This window comes from Aythya ferina (genome assembly GCF_964211825.1).
Source record: "Aythya ferina genome assembly, chromosome: 29".
NCBI lineage: Eukaryota > Metazoa > Chordata > Aves > Anseriformes > Anatidae > Aythya > Aythya ferina.
Genome location: NC_140326.1, coordinates 2,054,443 through 2,073,545, shown reverse-complemented (window position 1 = coordinate 2,073,545; position 19,103 = coordinate 2,054,443). Strand labels below are relative to the sequence as shown.

The window sequence follows — 19,103 nt, the reverse complement described above, 5'->3', positions numbered from 1 at the left end:
ACAGTCCCCATGTCCCACACTGTCCCCACAGCCCATAATGTTCTCAAGTCCCACAACATCTCCATAGCCCTGAAACCTCCCCATGACCCTACATTATCCCCATGTCCCACAACGTCCCCAGGCTGTCCCCATGGCCCTGTGCCATCCTGACACCCCGTTGTGCTGCGGGCTCCTTGCCCACGCTCCCCGCCGGCACCGGCTCCGACCCGCTGCTTTCCTGGTGACCCCAAGAAGGTGCCCACGAGGATCTGCGTCCCTGGGGACAGCCCCGGGCCTCACAGAGCAGCCCTGGGGTGCGGGAGCCCAGCCTGGGGTGTCCCCATGCCACCAGCAGCACCGAGGACCTGCCTTCCACCACCAAACCCTTTTATTAGAAGGAGCAGTTGGAACCGCCGCGACTGCAGGCTATGGGGCTTCAATACCCAGAAACACGTTCACATCCACGGCGGGGAGTCCAAGTGGCAGAGGAGGAAGGAAATTAATCATAATTAAAACGGAAAAAAAAAAATAAAAATCACAGTGAGCTCATCCCCTTCTTGAAAAGAGCCGCAGGGCAGCACAGCCCGGAGGCTCGGGGCCACCCCGCAATCGCACGCAGGGGAAGGAGAGGGTCCGGGCTGTTCCTGAGGGGGGTCTGAGCCCCTTCCCATTGCAATTTGGCCGGTGGGGCGCCTCAGTGCTGCCACAGCAGGCATCCAGCACTGCCGGTGGCCGTCACCTCCGCTCCCTGGGGGCAGCAGCCTCTGTTGGCAGCGGTCCTGAGGCTCCTGTCCCCCTCCAGCCCTGCGGGGAGAGCTGGGCTCGCCACCACCCCATGCCAAGGGAGCCCGTGGCCTCACGCCGAGGCAGGCGAAGCTCCGCCGCCCACCCTGCGGGGCCTCAAGCCTTGTTGAAGGCCGCCAGGATGGCCCAGATCATCTCCGTGTCTCTGTTTTTGGCAGCTTCCACCTCTGGATCTGCGTCAAGGACCTCCTTGGTCCTGTTCATCGCCGCCTCGTACCGGTCGTCCGTCAGGCTGCTGAAAGCATTCTCCAGCACGTCCGAGGAGTGGGCGAGCACCAGGAGAGCCAGAGTCCTGCGGTCCATGCGGTGCGGGTCGCCCGCCCAGCGCTCCAGCACGCCTTCCTGTAGCCTCTTGAGCAAGCGTTGCTTCTCGGCGGCGTTGCTGACGGGGTGCGTGGTCATGTCGAAGAGGAGGAAGTTCTGCTTCTCCGTGGTGAGGATGCCTTTCTCCACCAAGCTCTTGGCGATGCGCTCGCGCACGTTCCGCAGCTGGTACTGCAGCTTGAAGGGGTTCCAGGTCTCCCCTGAGGAGAAATAAACCACGTTGGAGGCCGGGTGGATGGAGCCTGGCTCAGCCCCAGGCTGTCTGGGGGAGCTGTGGGTGCCCCATCACTGGGGGGGGCCCCAAGGCCAGGCTGGATGGGGCTAGGGAGGCAGGGGTGGTGCCCATGGTGGGGGCAGGAATGAGGTGGGCTTTGAGCTCCCCACCAACCCAACCCAACCCAACGCAACTCAACACAACCCAACGCAACACAACCCAATCCAAAACAACGCAACCCAATCCAACCCAACACAACGCAACGCAACCCAACCCAACACAACACAACACAACCCAACGCAACTCAACACAATGCAACCCAACCCAACGCAACCCAACGCAACCCACGCCATGACTCTGTGCCTCCTCTTGCTGGGCCTACCCGTGAGCAGCTCTATCCAGGTCTGCACTGTTTCTGCAGGCTCCGTGGCCTTGATGTGCCGCAGGGTCTCGTCCAGCAGGATGTCACCAGTTGGAGCGTCCGACTTCAGGTGCACCTGGGAGGCCAAAAGGACCGGGAGCCATCAGGCTGGGATGCGGGCAGGCACTGAAGCACGCCACAAAGCCACCGCGGGGCGTGTGTATGCATGTGTGGGGGACACACAGGATGGCCGGCACCCATGGCACCGCCTCAGCCCTTCGGCCCCATCGCTGCCATCACCTTTCTGTCCAGCAGCCTCTTCTTCCTGGCGGTGAGGGGCTCCAGCTGGATGCGGCCCCTCAGTGCCAGCTCGATGAGGATGCCGCCGCGCAGGCCAGAGGAGATGCAGTCGTTCCAGAAGGAGGTGTAGCCCTGCGGGGACAGGGACACGTGTGACGCCGGGGACAGGCGGCCAGAGCCCCACCGCCATGTCCAGGGACCCCCACCCTCAACATCCCCTCACAGAATCAAAGAATCATAAAGGGTGGAGAAGATCTCCAAGATCTTCTGGTCCAACCACCCCCTATCACCACTGTCACCACTGAACCACGTCCCCAAGCACCACGTCCAACCATTCCTTGAGCACCCCCAGGGACGGTGACCCCACCACCTCCCTGGACAACCCATCCCAGTGCCTGACTGTGTAGAAATGTCTCCTCATTTCCAACATGAACCACCCCTGGTGCAACTTGAGGCCATTCCTTTTACTCCTTTCTTCATGGAAAGGGCTGCCATGGGCTGGGCAGCGCTCAAGCCAGACCAAACTCAACACGTTTCACATCAAGTGGTCTTTTTGGAGCCCTGCCCTGAGAAATGGGGGCTCCCGAGTCCGTATGGTGCTGGGCAGAGCACCAAGAAGGTGCAGGGGGCTGGAAAGCATGGTCCTGGAGGGACTGCTGGTTGCATGGGGTTCTCAGTCTGGGAAGGGAAGGTCTGGAGTCCGGATGAGGGGCCCCAAGGCTTAAAAGCCAGCTGCAGAATGAAGGGAACGGCCTCTTCTCCGCCTCCACCATGTGGCAGACAGGGGCCGGGGCTGCAACTACAGTGGAAGAGATTCAGGATGGCCCCGAACTCACTGTGCCCGAAGGGTGGATGGGGCCAGGTGCTGTGCCCCATTCCTGGCCCTCGCTCCCTTTCCTTGGAGCTTTTCTTTGAGAAAATGGGGAGGAAGGGGGGAAAGGGCAGCTCTAACCAAGCTGGGGGACCACAGACAAAGCAACCCAAGAAGCCCTTCCCAAGACAGGAAGGCCGAGAGCTTGTGGCCTCCTGCGTAGAAGCTTTTATAGTCCATACGAGTAACCTCCTGTCCCCAGCGTGTCTGTTTGTACAGCGCATCTGGACACCGGGTTGTTCAGCTTGCTCAGCACAGGGAGTCATAAAATAAATTAAAGCCTTTATTTGCCTTCTTCATTTCCTTGTGAGCGAAGACAAAGCAACCCTTCACGCTTGTCTTTGCTAAGACGTGCTGATTTCCTTCCACGGGAGACGCACTGTGGTGTTTTTTTTCTTTGCACGTGCCCTTTAGGAACCAGTTCTCTGAAAAAGGGCATGGAGGTTACCGAAGGTTTCGGTTCATTGGGCTGGAAGGCACATTTCGCCCTGAAAATTTTAAGGGGGCTGAAATGAGAGAAATTGAAAGCTCCTTGGGTAATATCAGCTCCTGAAATCAGACTGGTCACGAATGCTGGTGTGCAGCCAGTGTCCCCTACGTGGACAGACTGGTACTTAAAATAATGAAATTGCACTGTGGGCTCATTGGGTTTGGCTAAAATCATCTTTTTCATTAGTATATTTTTTAATTTTCCCCTGCTCATCAAACCATGAGGGTGGACCGTGAGGCCTGCTGCCTGCGTCTTGCCTTCAGGTGGCAAAACACGGAAGGACAGGACGAAAAACAAACGAAGAAATTGTAAGACAAGTCCTTCTCTTATCTCTTGTGCTCTCCTCACTTCCTGGTGGCTGCAGGGCCATTCCCAGGAATATGTAAACCGCACCAAGAATGCTCAACGTAACCCAGGCAGGAAGGAAGCCGTGCCACGCTGCTCTTAAATATTTGCTCCCCAGTTATTTGCGTGATGCTCCCCGGGTAACCCCGCTCTCCTGCAACTCCCTGCTGAGCTTGCCAAGCCCTCAGCCCCCCGCCGCATCCGTCCCTGCCAGAAAACCACGGCCAGAGCAGGGCTGGGGGGCATAAGGTGCCTGCCCAGGATTATTCAAGGACCACCGGGGCCCCAGGGGCTGGGAGCACAGGCACCTCGCACCCCTCTGCATTTGTTGCTGCCTCAGGAAGCGCCTCGGGCTCCTGCTGAGCCTCCCCTTGCCTGATTTTCCCCATTTTGGCGGAGGGGAGGAGCAGTATTGCCATGCCCCAGGAGATGTAAATGCAGGCATTGCCGTGTAGGAAGCAGAAAGGTGCCGAGCGGGGCCGGCCCCGCTGTGGGGGCTGATAACCAAGAGCCCCGATCGCCCCTGGTGCTGCTCGAGCAGGGAACGGCAGCCACCGGGGAGCTCATCCTGCTCCAGCCGCTTTCTGTCCCCTTGCCCCCTTCCCTCAAAACTTGCCCTCATCGTTTCTCAAAGAGGGTTTTGGCGAAGAGCAAACAGCACCGGGGCATCTCTGCGCTGCCATCGGGGCTGCCACACGAGGCTGTGGATTTCCCTAAAGCCTCACTTGAAGACCTGCAGCCTCGCTTTTGGACAAACTGCTCATTTTAAGACCTGTGGCCTCATTTTAAGACCCACGGCCTCGCTTTAAGACCTGCAGCCTCGCTTTACCTGCTTGTCCTTCAGTCCCAGCAGCAGCACCTCCTCCATCAGCGTCAGGCGGGTGCCTTTGGAGTCATCGTCCTCCGGGTCCCTCTCTTCTTCGCCGTCCACCCTCTTGCCCACGCTCCCACCCGCCTCGGTGCGGCGGCCCCGGTGGGTCAACGTCGTCATCGCCACCCGCGGCCAGGCCGAGGACCACGCGCGAGGGCAGGGGGCTGGGACCCCCGGGTGGCCTCCGGAGGTGTCGGGGAGCCTTCGCCCCGTTTCCCCGGGGAATCGCAGCGATGGCTGGACGGGAATCACCGGCGGGGAGCTGCCGCCCGTCGCCCCGGGATGGGGTTGAAGCCGGTGGTCGCGCTTCCACGGAGCTGGCGAGACATCGGGACGGCGACCGAGCCTTCACGCCCCGGGGACCCCCGGCTTGGCCATGGGGTCAGGAGCTCGGTTCAGACCCGGGGAGCGGTGGCAGCCCCCCCGGGGGCAGCCCGGCTTCTTCTCGAGGTTTATCCCGGGGTGTCCAGGAGCTGAGCTCGGAGCCTCGCTGGGATGGCCGGAGAGCAGCCGGGGGCGAGGGACGGGACTGGGGAAGGAGCCTCGGGGCCGGTGCGGGAAGCGAAGCCGGCCCAAAGCTCCCCGGGCTCCGGGAAAGGCCAGCGGGGGGCCGGCACCGGAGAACGGAGCCGCCAATGAGCACGGGGGGGGCGGCCCGGGACGGCCCCGGGGGGGGCGGTGCCGGTTGCAGCCGGGACGAGGCGTGTGCGGGGCGTGCAAGGAGCGTGCAGGGGGCGTGCTGCTTGTGCAAGGCGTGTGCAGGGTGTGCAAGGGGCATGCTGCTTGTGCGAGGCACGTGGTGCTTGTGCAAGGCGTACAAGGTGTGTGGTGCTTGTGCAAGAGGTGTGCAAGGCAGGCAAGGGGCATGCTGCTTGTGCGAGGCACGTGGTGCTTGTGCAAGGCGTACAAGGTGTGTGGTGCTTGTGCAAGAGGTGCGCAAGGCAGGCAAGGGGCATGCTGCTTGTGCCAGGCATGTGCAGGGTGTGCAAGGAGTGTGCTGCTTGTGCAAGGCATGTGCAGGGTGTGCAAGGCTCACAGTGCTTGTGCAAGGAGCGTGCAAGGCATGTGCAGGGCATGCAAGGGACATTCTGCTTCTGCAAGGTGTGTGGTGCTTGTGCAAGAGGTGTGCAAGGCAGGCAAGGGGCATGCTGCTTGTGCAGGAGTGCAAGGAGCGTGCAAGGCATTCTGCTTGTGCAAGGTGTGTGCAAGGCACACAAGGCATCAAGGCTCATCCAGGACACGTACAAGGCTTGGAAGGTGTGCAAGACGCGTTGCACACTGGTGCGAGGGGAAGGCTGTGCACAGACACTGCAGTGAGTGCAGATACAGGAACCAACGCTGCCAGGCCCTAAAGGGCTACAGGAAAGCTGGGGAGAAACTCAGGGGGTGCAGTGGGGGGAGTGGGGTAACACCTTGAGGCAGAAGAGTGCAGATTTGGGTCAGTATCAGGAAAAATTCCTTCCCCAGGAGGGTGGCGAGGCCCTGGCGCAGGCTGCCCAGAGGAGCTGGGGGTGCCCCATCCCTTAGGGGGGCCCAAAGCCAGGCTGCATGGGGCTGGGGGCAGGAACCAGGTGGGTTTTGAGGTCTCTGCTAACCCAACCCTTTTTCTGAGTCTGCGGTCTAGAGCTGCAGAGGAAATCCTGTTAAATCACACCGCAAAGCCGACAAAACCAGCTGGTGCTAATTAAATCCTGCTCACCCGGTTCAGCACTGAAGAGAACTGCGTGGCTGCGACCCACACCTTGACCCACACCATGCTGCAGGTCACACGTAGGGCATGGGGCAGCACCAGGGGCTCTCAGCACCACGCCAGGAGCTGGAGATCCCCCTGGGGCTGCACCATGCCTGTGTCCCCACTGCCCGGCCAAGGAAAGTTCCACATCCGCAGGGTTTTGCCCCATTTGCTCTTTCCCTGCCTTTCCTTAAGACCACGAAGTGCATTCCGATCAGAACGTGGAAGAAACACACAGCCACACGTTGAATGCTGCTTTAATGGAGAAATAAGGTAAAAAGATGTCAGTTTAAATTCAAATATATCAAGAAATGCTCAGCTATCCACATCTGAACACAGGAGCTGTGCAACAGCTTCCCTCCAATTCTTTTACACTACATGAAAAAGAACAATTATTTTGGCAGAACAACTTAGCACCTTTTCCAATCCCTGCAATTAATCATTTCTGATACATTCAGGCTTCTCTTTCAACTCATCTCACACCCTGAGAACAGGTGCCTGCCAGGTTCATACCCTTTGTAAATATATATATGAACACCTGTACACAAATCCTGGTATTTTGGCATGAAATACGTGGGTAAAGGTACGAAGAATGCTTGCTTATTGTTCGTCTGGTGCCTTTGGTCTGGAAAGAATGAATCAAACATCCGTAACTGTTCCAGTTCTGCTTGCTTTGTAGTAAAACCAAGAATTGTAACACAGCTTAACAGCTTTCCTAAACTTGCTCCAGAAATTAAGAAACCTGCTCCAAAAAATAACACCAAGACTCGAGGATTTTGGGCCCTGGAGGGCAGGTTCTGACCAAGGAGCTCCTCAGCTTTGACGTACAGCCCAGAAAATGTTACCAGTGAAATCTCACATTGCAGGGTTTAAGCACGTTATTAGCAGGGAGCCCCCACCCCCAAATCACCTTCGTTACAGATTTTTTCAATTTTTATCCCAGAGTTACACATCAGTAGCCAGCCTCTGTCATTCCTGATGGGGATACAGCCTCCTACAGAAAGGAACTTCTGATTTACTCCACATGGCTTCTTGGTAGATTTCTCCTTAGAACCCACAACATCTTGACTACAAATAGAACAAGGTCCCTGAAAGAACACTTAAATATTAACAATCACATTAAACAACCAAAGGGAAGTGGTGTGGAGAAGCACCCTAGAAGCCAACAGCCAGGAGAGGCGTGTCTAAAACTGCTCCTTCGGCTCACTGATTTTCCTCCTTTTTGGCAGCACGTCTTGACTGGAAGAGGGCTCAGCCTGCAGGGAGAAACCAGGCACAGGGTTACAGGTCGTGGTGCTGCATGGGCTGCTCCTCGCTGCCACCACATCTAACGAGAAGAAAATCCACCCCAAACCTGGCTGTGCAAGGTGCTGAGCGCCCAGCTCCTGCTGCTCCCCACTGCTTAGAGGTTTGTTTTTTTTTCTTAAACACCCAGAGCAACATCTGGGCACCGAAGTTTTTACAGCACACCCCCCCCCAGCGGCAGGGGAAAGAGCAGGGGATTTATTTACACTACAAGGGCAGTGCCCCCACGTGCTGCAGCTTCAGGCAATGCACCCCAAGCCCGGTTCCTGGAGCACCGTGCCTCCTTCTGACCTCCACCTGGGCATTTCTGACCTGCACACATATGACAAGGTGAGTTTAGCCTCTAGCTCTGCAGCACCTCTGCTCGTTTAAAGCACCTGCCTCGTCTAAATTCTAGCATTGTTTCATTTTTTCAGCATGAGCTGTAACAGAGGTTGGAGTTTTATTCACTGCTTGCAACAGGAAAAAAGTCTTAAAGAACAGAAATAGAAGAAAAGCTGATACTAACGATGTAGGTTTGAAATATCTTCCCGCTCCTTGTCCTGCTCTCTGACATATTAAGTTCAGATGTCTTACTTGCCAAATGATCAACCTAAAATGAGAAGATAAATGTTAAAAATCAAGTTTTCATCTGCTGGAATTAGAAGAGAAGTTTCTGTTAGGCAGAGTGCTCATTTATGGCAATTTACAAACATGGGAAATTGCTTTTCCATTTCTTGTAGCCTCAGTCAGCCCAACTGTTTAGTTCGAAAACTGATCAGAGCACCAGCCTTTGGTTATTCCTTCTGATTGCTGTAGAATATTCACCATTTTTGTAAAAACACTGGGAATTAAAATCGTAACGTGCTCTACTGCTGAAAATACTGTTTTAAATAAACCTTCAGCAGATTACTGATTAATCACTTGAGTTAACTCAAAACACGGAGTTCAAAGCTTCACAAAAGCTCTAGTAAGAGTTGAAGCTGGCAGAGAGTGGTTTCCATACCTGGCGATTGGAAACGTACAGACTCCTGTTCTCTCCAGCCTTCGTCACTTCATCTCCTCCACCAGGGAAACCCAGTTCTGTAAAAGTTGTTAAATAACAAAGCACACAGTCGACCAGGCACTAACAGCCTCTTACCACTGCAACACTTTGACACGAGGAAAATGCACGGTTTTATGTGACACAGACTCACACATGCTCTTTGGAAGGATGGGCTCGATCCCCAGACTCTCAACGTACTGCTCAATGCCCATCTACATCACACCTTGCTTGTGAGGATAAACCCTCACGGGTTGGTTTTGCACTTCTGGCACGCTTCTACCCATCCCAAACCACTGTCAGCAGGTGGCTGGTGCTTTGTAACCTGGCCACATACAGCTGAGGACCTCTGCCTGCAGCTCCAGGTCACAAAGACAAGGCAGGAGGAGGAAAGAATGAGCTCTGAGAGCTGGAGAGTTTTTATTTTATTTTATTTTTTGCTTCTAATCCACTGTGTTTTTTTCCTAGGATCCCCACATAAGCACAAACTGGTTAGAGGTGACAAACAGGTTCTTCAGAGGGGGAAGTGACTAACTGAACTATTTCTGGATGACAACCGCATTTTTCTGACAGTCTGGCAGGTCCCATAAAAAAGCATTTTACCAACCCTGTAAGACAAGCTATTCATCATACTTTTACATTATTTTTTTTGAATTCTTGTGAATTCTACAAGCACATAAAAGCTGCGGAGCTTTTAATGGGTACTGCAGTTCTGCAGCTTACTAACATCAAGAGAAGTGGTTTACGTGTGCTCTTTCCTACACATTTCCATGATTATTTTTCAACAGCATGGGGATATTAAGCTGTTTTTGAGAAGTTGCACCTTTCTGAAAAACAACTGTAATGTCTCTATTTAACACAAGTAAGTACTTCACAGATCAAATCTAGACTAAAACAAAGGCACAGCAATGGGCGTGAGGAAAACACCACAAATCTGAACATGGCAGCCTACAGCAGAAAACTGAGTATTTCTTTGAGTAGCATCAGGAAAGAGGCACAAACTGAAGAGACTTGGAAAACAGATAAATTTTACCTTGAGCTTCCGAAGTATTCACGCGGTTACCATCTTCCACTTTGTTATCTAACACGGGGTCTTCCTAGATAAAGAAAAGGGTCTGTTACTTACAGCAGACATAAAGAAAAGTTTCTACTCACAAAAGCTTTGGAACAGATCTTACCAGATGGATTCTTGGTGAAACAAACTGCTTTAAAATAACTGAACATGATATGGGAACGTACAGACTAGCTCAACGTTAGTTATCAATGCAGGCATACATTTGATTCAATTACTAAAAAACATGTCCAATTGTGAAAAATGTGTCCAATTGTGGAAAAACTGTAACAGATGCTAGGAGAAAACCATCAGTGCACCTTTGTGTTGCTGGTAAAGCAGCGATGGAGCCATGCACAGAGGTAAGGGGCTGCCAAACAACTGCTGGGGAGGCCTTGGTAAGGAGGATGAGCCAGAAGCCCTGAAGCTTCTTTCTTACCTATGGCCAGTGTGGAACAGCAGAGGATTTCTGCACCCAACAGCCCCTAAGTGTTCCCTGCTGCCTGCCCAATGCTCAGTGCCATCTCAGAGGCTACAACACCAACAGGATGTGAGAGTCTGTCGGCATGTTCAGATTTGGCTGTGCTTTTCCTGACAGAAATCCCAATCCAGAACCAAACTGAGCCACAGCATCCCCAGCTGGGTTTACCCTGCTGTCCAAGAGCAAATTTAGCCCCGGTCAGCACCGCCTGGACGCAGGGGTTTGCTCAGGAAGGGCATGGGACAGCCACAGGGAGGTTTCAGGGTGGCTGGAGCTGAGCATGCAGCACACCGCTGCTTCCTCCCTTGCTGCTCCTCTCCTGCCTCGGAGGGCTCCCAGCAGCGCAGGCATTGTGCTGATGCACTTGTTCCACACTGCTTTAATGACAGATTGCCAACAGGAGAAGTACAGTTAGAAGCGTGCTGAGTACCTGCTGTGATACTTCAGTGCCTCTGGAAATAACACATCCCCTACTAATGTTATCCTAACAGGCACAGTAGGATGAACAGCCCCTTTCTAGAACATAAACCACAACACATCTCAAGAAGCTGCACAAAGCACGTGAGCTCTTACATCCATGTGCTGGTTTTCCTCTGGATCATCTCTGTCCACTCTGAGCACCTGGAGAGGCTGATCAGTATCTCCTGGCTTCAGTATGCTCTCATCGGCATTTTCCATCCTCTGTTTGTCTGTTGTCACTTTGACTTTCAGCATGTGAAAAGGCGTTGGCACTTCACCCATGTTAAGGTGCATGGGCTCTCCCTCAAATATCATCCCCTCACATTCACCCTCCTTAAAACCAGGAGGCTGGTAATCAGGTGGTGTAACTGTAGGGAAGAACACACGAAGCGTTGCACTGCAACAAAACATGCTCTTGTCAAATTAACCTCAGCTCGTGCAGCTAAAAGACTTTTCTTCTTTTTTTTCCCCCACTGAAACCCTTGCTCCAATGAAGTCAGCTGTAAGACTGTACAGTCTGTACAGAGATCAGATCTGTGCCCCTTGGATTTTAGAACCTGTCCCAAGAAATAATTAAACACGGGAAAGTTTAACAAGTCCCAGCCACCACGAAGATTATAGGTGAAAATATTTCTTTGTTTTCAAACGTCTAAGCACAGCTGATAAATTAATCAGGAAAACGCTACCTTCATCGTAATAAAACAGCTTCATGGTCAGGCAGACATCATTTGGTAACGGACCTAGGTTTTGCATCAGAACGTAAATCTTGCGAATGAGGAGGATGCTTGCCTTCTTGGTGTCTGCACAGGTGATCGGGGAATCACTCCCTTTGCTCTTGCTAGAAATGGACAGAGCGTTCAGCTTTTTTTATACAGAATGGTTTCAGTGTTATAATACACAGACACGACATCCCATTTCTGAGATCACAAGGACTGCAGCTCCTACCACCTCCTAGCTGCGTGCTGTCCCTTGTAAGATCAAATTCTGAGCCATGAACATCAGGGAAGCGTTGGGGTGCAGCAGTTGTGCCCTACAGCTATATTTTAGGTTACACAATGCTTAAAAACAGATCTGAAATAGAAGCTGGTACATATGCAAGCCCCAGTCCTGCTAGGTCTCTCACACCCGTAGTATTTCAGGGGCTGCAAGTAACACTCCTGATTTTGAAAGGGAAGGTTACTGATAAGGGAAGATGCCTGAGGGACTCCTGGCATCTGGCTCGGCAACACCCAACTCCAAGCAGATGCCCCAAATTCTACCTTACCGTCACTAAAAACAGAGAGGTCTTGCTCTGCTACCACTCCCTCCTCCTCACAATCACCTTCCCAACTGCATTCCCTGGAACTGTTAACATCTTCACAAGAGCCTGATCATTTCCCAGAAATAGCCCAGGTCAGAGAGGTCCTGAGCAGCCAGCCTGGGGCACGCGATTTATTTCACAAGGCACACAGCCTTTTGGAGGCACCTGAAACAGTCTCAGATGTGTTTCCCAACCTCGCAGACATTTCTCTTTCCCTGCAGGGTGGCAAGGAAGCAGGACTTGTTTTTGAATCACCCTAGTGCACAAAACCAGCCTGCAGTGGCTGACTCCCATCTCCTGCCACCACGCGACTTTCAGAGGTACGTAACCAACCTCAGGCCAAAGGATTGCAGCACTGTAGCCCACTCTCCCCCCCCTTTTTTTTTTTAAAAAAAAACAAGTTTAGAAATCATTTTATGTCAGAGAAAAACTGGAAGGAGTACGTTATGCAAGGAAAGAACTGGTCACGTTTCGGTATTTGTTTAGAACAAGTTACTTCCTTGTAGCTAAGGAACACTTTTTTGACTGCATATTTCACAAATATCCTCACGACACACTAAAACAATTCACTCTATTTTAAAAACAGCCTAACTAATAAGGATGCACTGATAAAAATCAGTGGTAAGATCTAGATTTAGAAGAGCAAAAGCCAACAAGAAAATCTGAAGCTCTTATGTTTGGGTTGGTGCATGCAATGAGCTTTAAAACCACAGAGCAGAGCAGTCACGGGGACAGTACCTGCTGAAATTCAGGAGTGGCCCGTTGTGGGTGTACTTGAATTTGAAGTGATAACATTCAGTAATTGTCTGCAAACAAACAGCAATTATTAAAGTTGTCAAGCAAACAGTTACTGCTTCTACTCAGGCATCTGATAACTTGGTATTTAAACAAAATGATGATAGCTCCTAACTCCCAGCCTGAAATACAGCATAGGAATACTTCAACAGTTTTAATGCACACTATATTAATCAAATCAAAAATCTAAAGTTCCCCCCTGGAATCACCACAATGAAATATTTTAAAAGAAATTTTAGCAGAAGTTTTTAGAATTAAATATTCTATCCACATTTTAATTGCTATGGAACTATTTCACCCAGCTCACAGACAGTGTTTAGTTATGGATTTTCCCCACAAAGAGCCATGAGTTTGTTACACAGAGTTAGGACATGCATTGGGGAGAAAATTCAGTCCTACTGCTTGTATACAGGCAAGCTTCACTCTGCCTATCCTGTCATTAGTCATCAAGGGAATTATTCTACCAGATTTACCTGAGGATCTTCTGGGTGGGTATAGACCTGGATTTTTAAAAGTAAAGACAGGAAGCAGATTAAGAACTGTACATACATCTAAGCACGGATCCTTAGAGTAGTGCCTTACTTTTGATGTACTTACCGCTAGGACAATCATTCTTAGCTGTTGGAAACATAATTAAAGCAAAAAAAAAATAATTAGATGTACTCTACAGTCTTTTTCTGCTTACCAAGCATGTTTTCTTTAGCTCTCAAAACCAATTATGACCACTGGAGGCCTATTTGAAGAAATCTGAGCTACCCTGTAACCAGAAAGTCCTAGAACTACAGTGGCAGGCAGTGGAATTCTATAAATGAACATTCCCATACACTTAAAAAAACAAAAAAACAAATGATACTAGAAGACTTACATATTTCTTCTGCAAGGCATCATAGCATCCTAACATCCTGCAAAAATCAAATAAGATTGTCCATCTAGTCCTGATTAAAATACTCCCACAGAATTAAAGTCTTTGTACAGTCTTACTACTGCTGTAGCAAAAATGTTTATTCCATCATGTCTTTTTTATTAGTAATAATTTTTTTACTTACCAAGTAAAAATATGATCTATAAGGAAACAAAACAAGGCAATTGGATGCTTATCAGTGTCAAATTTTATACATAGATTCACAAATCAGTGTATGAATGCTTCAACTGAACATCTCTGAAGCACAAAGGCGTTATTATTTAGCTGCTGGAATTTTTTTTTCCTATAACATGCAAACAGGACCCCAAAACTTACTGTAATTTCCCCTGCAGTTCTTTTGACTGTGGTCAACGAGCAGGCGTTACTTTTGGCACGTCCACAATGCTGAGTTACAAAACTCTGCTCACCTGTAAGCGACAAAGGGCTTGCACAAGCCCTTGCCAGCATCCTCAGGCTGCTGTGCCACTGCCCTTGCATACTAATGCTTGGTTCCCATCTGAGTGACCCAGTCACACCCCCAAAATCACAGCTCAGCATCTCCAGCACCTCGCAGCGACTGCCTCGAAGCCCCAGCTGCTGAACTGCTTTGTTTCTAAACACTCGCCCTCTCATTCTGGTGTAAGCGTGAAAATTGAGAGGTCCTAAAAAACAGGAATGTGTCCTCTCAAAGCCCTGGTGCAGCTTGAGCTCAACCACAACACATTCAGTGCACGGGCAGTGACTCCAGTTCGTTTCCTAAAGGGTTCGACGCAGCCTGCAGCGGGGTTAAATCCCGTGCACGAAATTGCTGCACCCTTTCCTCTACCCTGCAGAACCGAGAGGACCTCGGGAGTCACCCAAACACTTCTGGAAGGAAATCAAAGCCACACCTGGAGGCACCCAGTAGTGAGAAACAACTGCAGGCAACACCTCAGTAACCAGAGGGCATCTGAGCAGTGAGGAAGTTGGAGGTATTTAAGCCCATTCTCCTGCAGAGCTGGGAAGGAATCCATTTCCCCAGGCAGACAAGAAACACCCCAGGTGCCCTTTGCCTCATACACACCTTTCTAAACAACAGGGAGGGCAGCCAGGAACCAACCTCGTTGTGAACAGAAAGGAAAACGATAAATACCTCGAGTCCCAACTGAGGCATTCGACTGGGTGAACGTGCAAGAGGGCTACCACCTGCAGAGACAACCCTGGTTTGCAATAGGAAGGCCCACGGTACCACTTTCTTACACAAAGTTAGCTCCAGACCTTCAAATACAAGATGCAGAACAGCAACAGGCTCAGTTTTTGTGGGAACACTGCACCCCCTACCCAGCCACAGAGGAATCGCTGGTTATGTTTTTTGCATTCATCTGCATCGTGAGCATTCTCCTGCACCCATGGAAACCAAACATAAAGCACACTCAGTCTAAACAGTGACTGAGCCCTATGAAACACTGGGTTGTAAGCTTCCTAGAACAGGAACTGAAGAAATCAACGACAGCTTTACCAAAATGCGTGCGGTTTTATTTTCTGAGTAAAAAACTGTTACTAAAAACACTGCCCATGCAGTTGTTTACTTGTAGAAAGTGAAGTTTTCTTTAGAGTTGCAAGCAAGGAAGGCATCTTTCGAGCTCACACACCATGCAAGTGTTCTAGTTAACATACCATTTCACCAGCTGAGTAGAGCCAGGACAGTTCTTGTCTTCCCTCAGGATTTTGACGCACAGATCTCAAAACAACAACAAAAAAAGTATGTTAAATATTTTTTTATATGTTAAATATTTTTTTAATATAATATTTATATTATATGACAAAATTATGACACTAAAAGTGAAGTTCATTCCCCAGAATTGTATGTTAAAAGTAGACTATCACTTACATTGCTCTAAATATTCTAATTCCTGCATCAGCATCACCCCTATCTTTAATAAAACTCAGTAATATTAGCAAAGTTTTATGACACTCATAAGAAATAGCTATTGCCTTTAATTAAATGAACTTTAATTTATTTAAAAACGCCAACTTAACAACCACCCCTGCCACTGCATCATGCAAAGAGCCTGTTACCATCCAGGTATCTTGTCCCATAGGCACTTTCAGGGAAGATCCCCCTCAGGTACGTGATGCAGGACACTGCCACCGCCAAGAGCCTCTTCACCAGCGTCAGAGATTGCTGCTCTGTGGTTATTTTATTGGGAAACACAACCGCACTCTGTAAGAGGAAAAATAGCTTTCAACATCAAACGTGCAGCCTGTGGTCTGTTCTGCTGCCTAACATTTTAATTGACAAGCATTTATAAAACTAATCATTTTCTTCACACTTGGTGTTCCTACGTTTTTAGGACATTGACAATTTCTACCAAGTGTATGACCGCAAAGTTCAGACTTTTAAACCTATTTTGAGCATCTTTATGTGTAGGTGAGTATTGAATTAATCCATAATTTTCCAACCCAGAAATCTTACAAAGCACCTGGGTGCATTACTTCAGCTACGATTCACTGTTTTTCTTTATTCGAATAGCACATTGTGCTGAAACATGACAAAGTCATACCGTACAGTTCTTCTGCTTCTGAGCAGTTGCCATTTTGCTGATTTTACTCTTCTGGCTGTTAAGAAAACATCTGCATTAATGCACGTACAACCAGTGCTCAGGAGCGCGTTCAGCTCACGCTGCAGCTATTTGGTTTTATCAACCCAGTAGTTGAATCTATAGATGTTTCCTGGGCAATTTACCTCCATCAGCTGACAAACTCATTTAAATGGAACAGCACACAAGGTCTTATTTAGTAATTGGCTGCATTAGGCCCAGGATTTTTCACTTCTAACAATGAAGGGAAAAGTTGCATGAGCTAAGTAAGATCAGGGATGCATGTGCATGGGCAAAACTCACCCCAACCACCACCTCCCCTGTGCGTGTCAACACAAAGCCCCCCTCCCCAGCTCCCCATACATAATTACAGTATTTGGGGCCTATTGGCATGATATAGGAGCCTTTGAAATAGATGCTACATGTTAACACCAGCCAAAGCCAAATCATTCTGCTTTTGGCCACCACCTCCAGATTTCAGTTGTTTTCCTTCACCACTCAAATGGAAACACACAGGAACAGAACCTTCCATGGCTCCTTTTTTTTTCCTGTTTAACCACTTTTTGACAACCCCTGACATTCAGTGGTTTAAGCATATGGTACGAACACCCCAAACAAGCCTTCCACAGCCCTGTCTCTTGAAGTGAGATGCACATATGACGAAGGATGGTAACCCTTTCCTTTTGCAGTCCAGAAAACACACCAGATTGAAAATACACCTCCAGAAAACACCACACGAGGCTGAAAAAGCCACCCCACAATAAGCACAAGGGCCTGGCACAGATCCCCCCCCCCTTCGCTCCTCAGAACGCAACTGGCCCGGCCCGCCCGCTCCCCTCCGCATTTATAGCCCGCGAGGGCCGTGCGCAAAACGGGGCGGGGCTACGAGCTCTGCACGCGGCGCCGCGGGCCGTGCGCAGCCCCGCCTCCTCCAGCCCTCAGGTGGCGGAGGGGCCGTGCGCAAAGCTCCCAGTACACTCCCAGTACACTCCCAGTACACTCCCAGTACACTCCCAGTACACTCCACTCCCTGGCTTCTTCAGAGCTCCCACTTCTGCTCAGAGTCTCCCCCTACCTGCCCCCAGTTCCAGGGTTTTCAGTGTAAAAAATAAACGTATTTATGAAGAATTTTAATCCCTGTTCAACTGCTGGGATTGCCTTGCACAACCAGTGCTCTGTTGCTGCCAGTGCAACGGCCAAAGCCAGAATTAAAAGCACTTGTTGGGTTTATAATTAATGGGAGGGTGTTTGCTGTGAAAAATGTAGTGAGGGAAGTGGTGCTTGACTATGGGAAATCCAGGGCAGCTCCCACCACAGTCAGCTGTGAGGCTGGGTCTTTTTATTCAATCAAATTTGGGAATCGTTTTAGCTAAAGAGGATGCTGCAAGTGCTGTGATCAAGCTGGTGGGGGACATCCCAACTCTGACATTTCATCACATTTGGATGTCAGCCCCCTGGCTCTGTGTTGATTGGGGGCACCTCTAAGAGAATTAACTTTGCTTCAGGCTCGGTAAGGCAGCAAAGCTTCATCCCCGTGGCTTGTCCCTAGCAGAAGGTAGAGAAGAGGCAGCTTGGAAGTGGTTTTCCAGACCTGAGGCTGTATACCTATGACAGTTTAAAAGTCAAACAAGTGAAAAGCGCAGAGAAACCCTGTTAGAAAGTAAAAGAAATAAGCATCAAGTGCTTTGGTGTCTGTGCCCCGTTCTGTCTCATGCTTGCAAAATACGCTTAGTCTGCAAAATGGTGCAATAAAACAAAATGTCTTTTCTCACCAAGATGTGAAACCTGCACGTAAAAACGACACGGGCACCATGGCAAGGCTTTGTGTTTGGGCTAGGTCTTACAGAAGAAGAACCTCCGAAGAACCTAGGGGAAAAGCCCCCGGGGTGATGCCACAGCTGCCACCTCAGGGGGCACCTCTGTGACCTCAGAGGCGTCTGTGCTCACCCCTGGGGTGAGCCTGAGGTCTGCAGTGCCCCGGAGATGGCGAGGAAGGCTCCCCGAAAGAGGCGCCCGGGGGCACCGCCGGGCCCCTCGCAGAGCGAGGCCGCCAGCAAGCCCACAGGGGAGGCAGCGGGGCCGAGCCCTGGGTACGGGGTGCTGAGGCTTTACGGGGAGGCAGTAGCCCCAAGTTTTGCCCCACAGGGGGGCCAAGCCCCAAGTTTTGCCCCACAGGTTGGGGCCAAGCCCCAGGTTTTGTTCCTTAGGAAGGCCAAGCCCCAGGTTTTGCTGTATGGGGAGGCCCTGCCTGGCTGAGCGGGGTGGCCGTATAGGCAGAGACCCCGCCAGCATCCTGGGACACAGTGGCCATGGTAGGGGACTGTCCCTGCTCCCTGAACAGCATGGGGATATTGAGAGTACATCTAGGTTAGATGTAAGGGAGAAATTCTTCACCCAGAGGGTGGTGAGGCGCTGGAGCAGGCTGCCCAGGGATCCTGTGGAGACCCCTGAAAATCACCCAGCCCCGCTGCCCTTCCTTGCTGCAGCTGGGAGGCCCCTGGGAGCCTTCCCAAGCCCTGTCCTGTGGCAAGGGGCTCTGTTGAGGCTGCTCCTGCCTGCTGTGGCTCCTGAAGACAGACAGGCTTCAGATTTTTCCTCCCGCAGGTGCCTCCACGTGCAGGTCGGGCTGCAGGAGGTGAGGCACTCGTTGGAGCTCGTTCCTGGCTGTACCAGCCAAGAGCCTGCAAGGCAGCATGACACAGCCATGGAAGCTGCAGGTAAGCTGGGCACTGCTGCTTGAAATCCCCTGGGGTGACCCCACGGAGCTCCTCTGTGCCCAAGGAAATCGCTCCAGCAACATTTCCCCCGTGGCAGAGGAACCACAGGCTGCTGTCCCTCTGGGGCATGCCTCTGGTGGGGATTCGGGGCAGGAGAGCTCAACACCGAGAGCTGACTTTGTGCTCATTTCTTTGCCCAGGGA

The 19,103-nt window shown here is 50.9% G+C and overlaps 2 protein-coding genes across 17 annotated transcripts; both read right to left on the bottom strand.

The window, feature by feature from the left end:
• Nucleotides 1–349: 349 nt before the first annotated feature.
• GOLPH3L (golgi phosphoprotein 3 like) lies at nucleotides 350–5,375 on the bottom strand. The gene is made up of 4 exons (XM_084500266.1): nucleotides 4,518–5,375; nucleotides 1,983–2,114; nucleotides 1,704–1,818; nucleotides 350–1,307 (listed from the first exon to the last, which is right to left on the bottom strand). Exons 1-4 carry the CDS (start codon nucleotides 4,677–4,679, stop codon nucleotides 880–882), a joined length of 837 nt encoding a protein of 278 aa, XP_084356392.1. The 5' UTR covers nucleotides 4,680–5,375; the 3' UTR covers nucleotides 350–879.
• A 1,157-nt stretch (nucleotides 5,376–6,532) lies between these two features.
• HORMAD1 (HORMA domain containing 1) lies at nucleotides 6,533–17,076 on the bottom strand. 16 transcript variants are annotated; one of them, XM_084500258.1, is made up of 16 exons: nucleotides 16,903–16,966; nucleotides 16,330–16,417; nucleotides 16,148–16,202; nucleotides 15,663–15,807; nucleotides 15,261–15,324; nucleotides 14,668–14,703; nucleotides 13,569–13,605; nucleotides 13,301–13,321; nucleotides 13,177–13,203; nucleotides 12,647–12,714; nucleotides 11,295–11,446; nucleotides 10,723–10,976; nucleotides 9,651–9,714; nucleotides 8,582–8,658; nucleotides 8,105–8,188; nucleotides 6,533–7,547 (listed from the first exon to the last, which is right to left on the bottom strand). In XM_084500258.1, exons 3-16 carry the CDS (start codon nucleotides 16,178–16,180, stop codon nucleotides 7,476–7,478), a joined length of 1,134 nt encoding a protein of 377 aa, XP_084356384.1. In that variant the 5' UTR covers nucleotides 16,181–16,202; nucleotides 16,330–16,417; nucleotides 16,903–16,966; the 3' UTR covers nucleotides 6,533–7,475. The 16 variants fall into 16 exon arrangements, with proteins under 16 accessions (XP_084356384.1, XP_084356385.1, XP_084356376.1 ...); XM_084500259.1 differs by lacking the exon at nucleotides 16,330–16,417 and having other exon boundaries at nucleotides 16,838–17,076; XM_084500250.1 differs by lacking the exon at nucleotides 16,330–16,417 and having other exon boundaries at nucleotides 16,903–16,998.
• Nucleotides 17,077–19,103: the final 2,027 nt, after the last annotated feature.

Excerpts from the sequence above, each read along its gene's own strand:
- HORMAD1 (XM_084500259.1), bottom strand. The coding sequence starts at position 16,180 with ATGGCAACTGCTCAGAAGCAGAAGAACTGTACG. Across the intron at positions 13,606-14,667 it reads CCTCCCTGTTGTTTAGAAAG|GATGTTAGGATGCTATGATG; the intron begins GTGTGTATGAGG and ends TGATTTTTGCAG. Across the intron at positions 13,204-13,300 it reads TAAGAATGATTGTCCTAGCG|GTCTATACCCACCCAGAAGA; the intron begins GTAAGTACATCA and ends TTAAAAATCCAG.
- GOLPH3L (XM_084500266.1), bottom strand. The coding sequence starts at position 4,679 with ATGACGACGTTGACCCACCGGGGCCGCCGCACCGAGGCGGGTGGGAGC. Across the intron at positions 1,819-1,982 it reads AGAGGCTGCTGGACAGAAAG|GTGCACCTGAAGTCGGACGC; the intron begins GTGATGGCAGCG and ends TTGGCCTCCCAG. Across the intron at positions 1,308-1,703 it reads CTGGATAGAGCTGCTCACGG|GGGAGACCTGGAACCCCTTC; the intron begins GTAGGCCCAGCA and ends ATTTCTCCTCAG.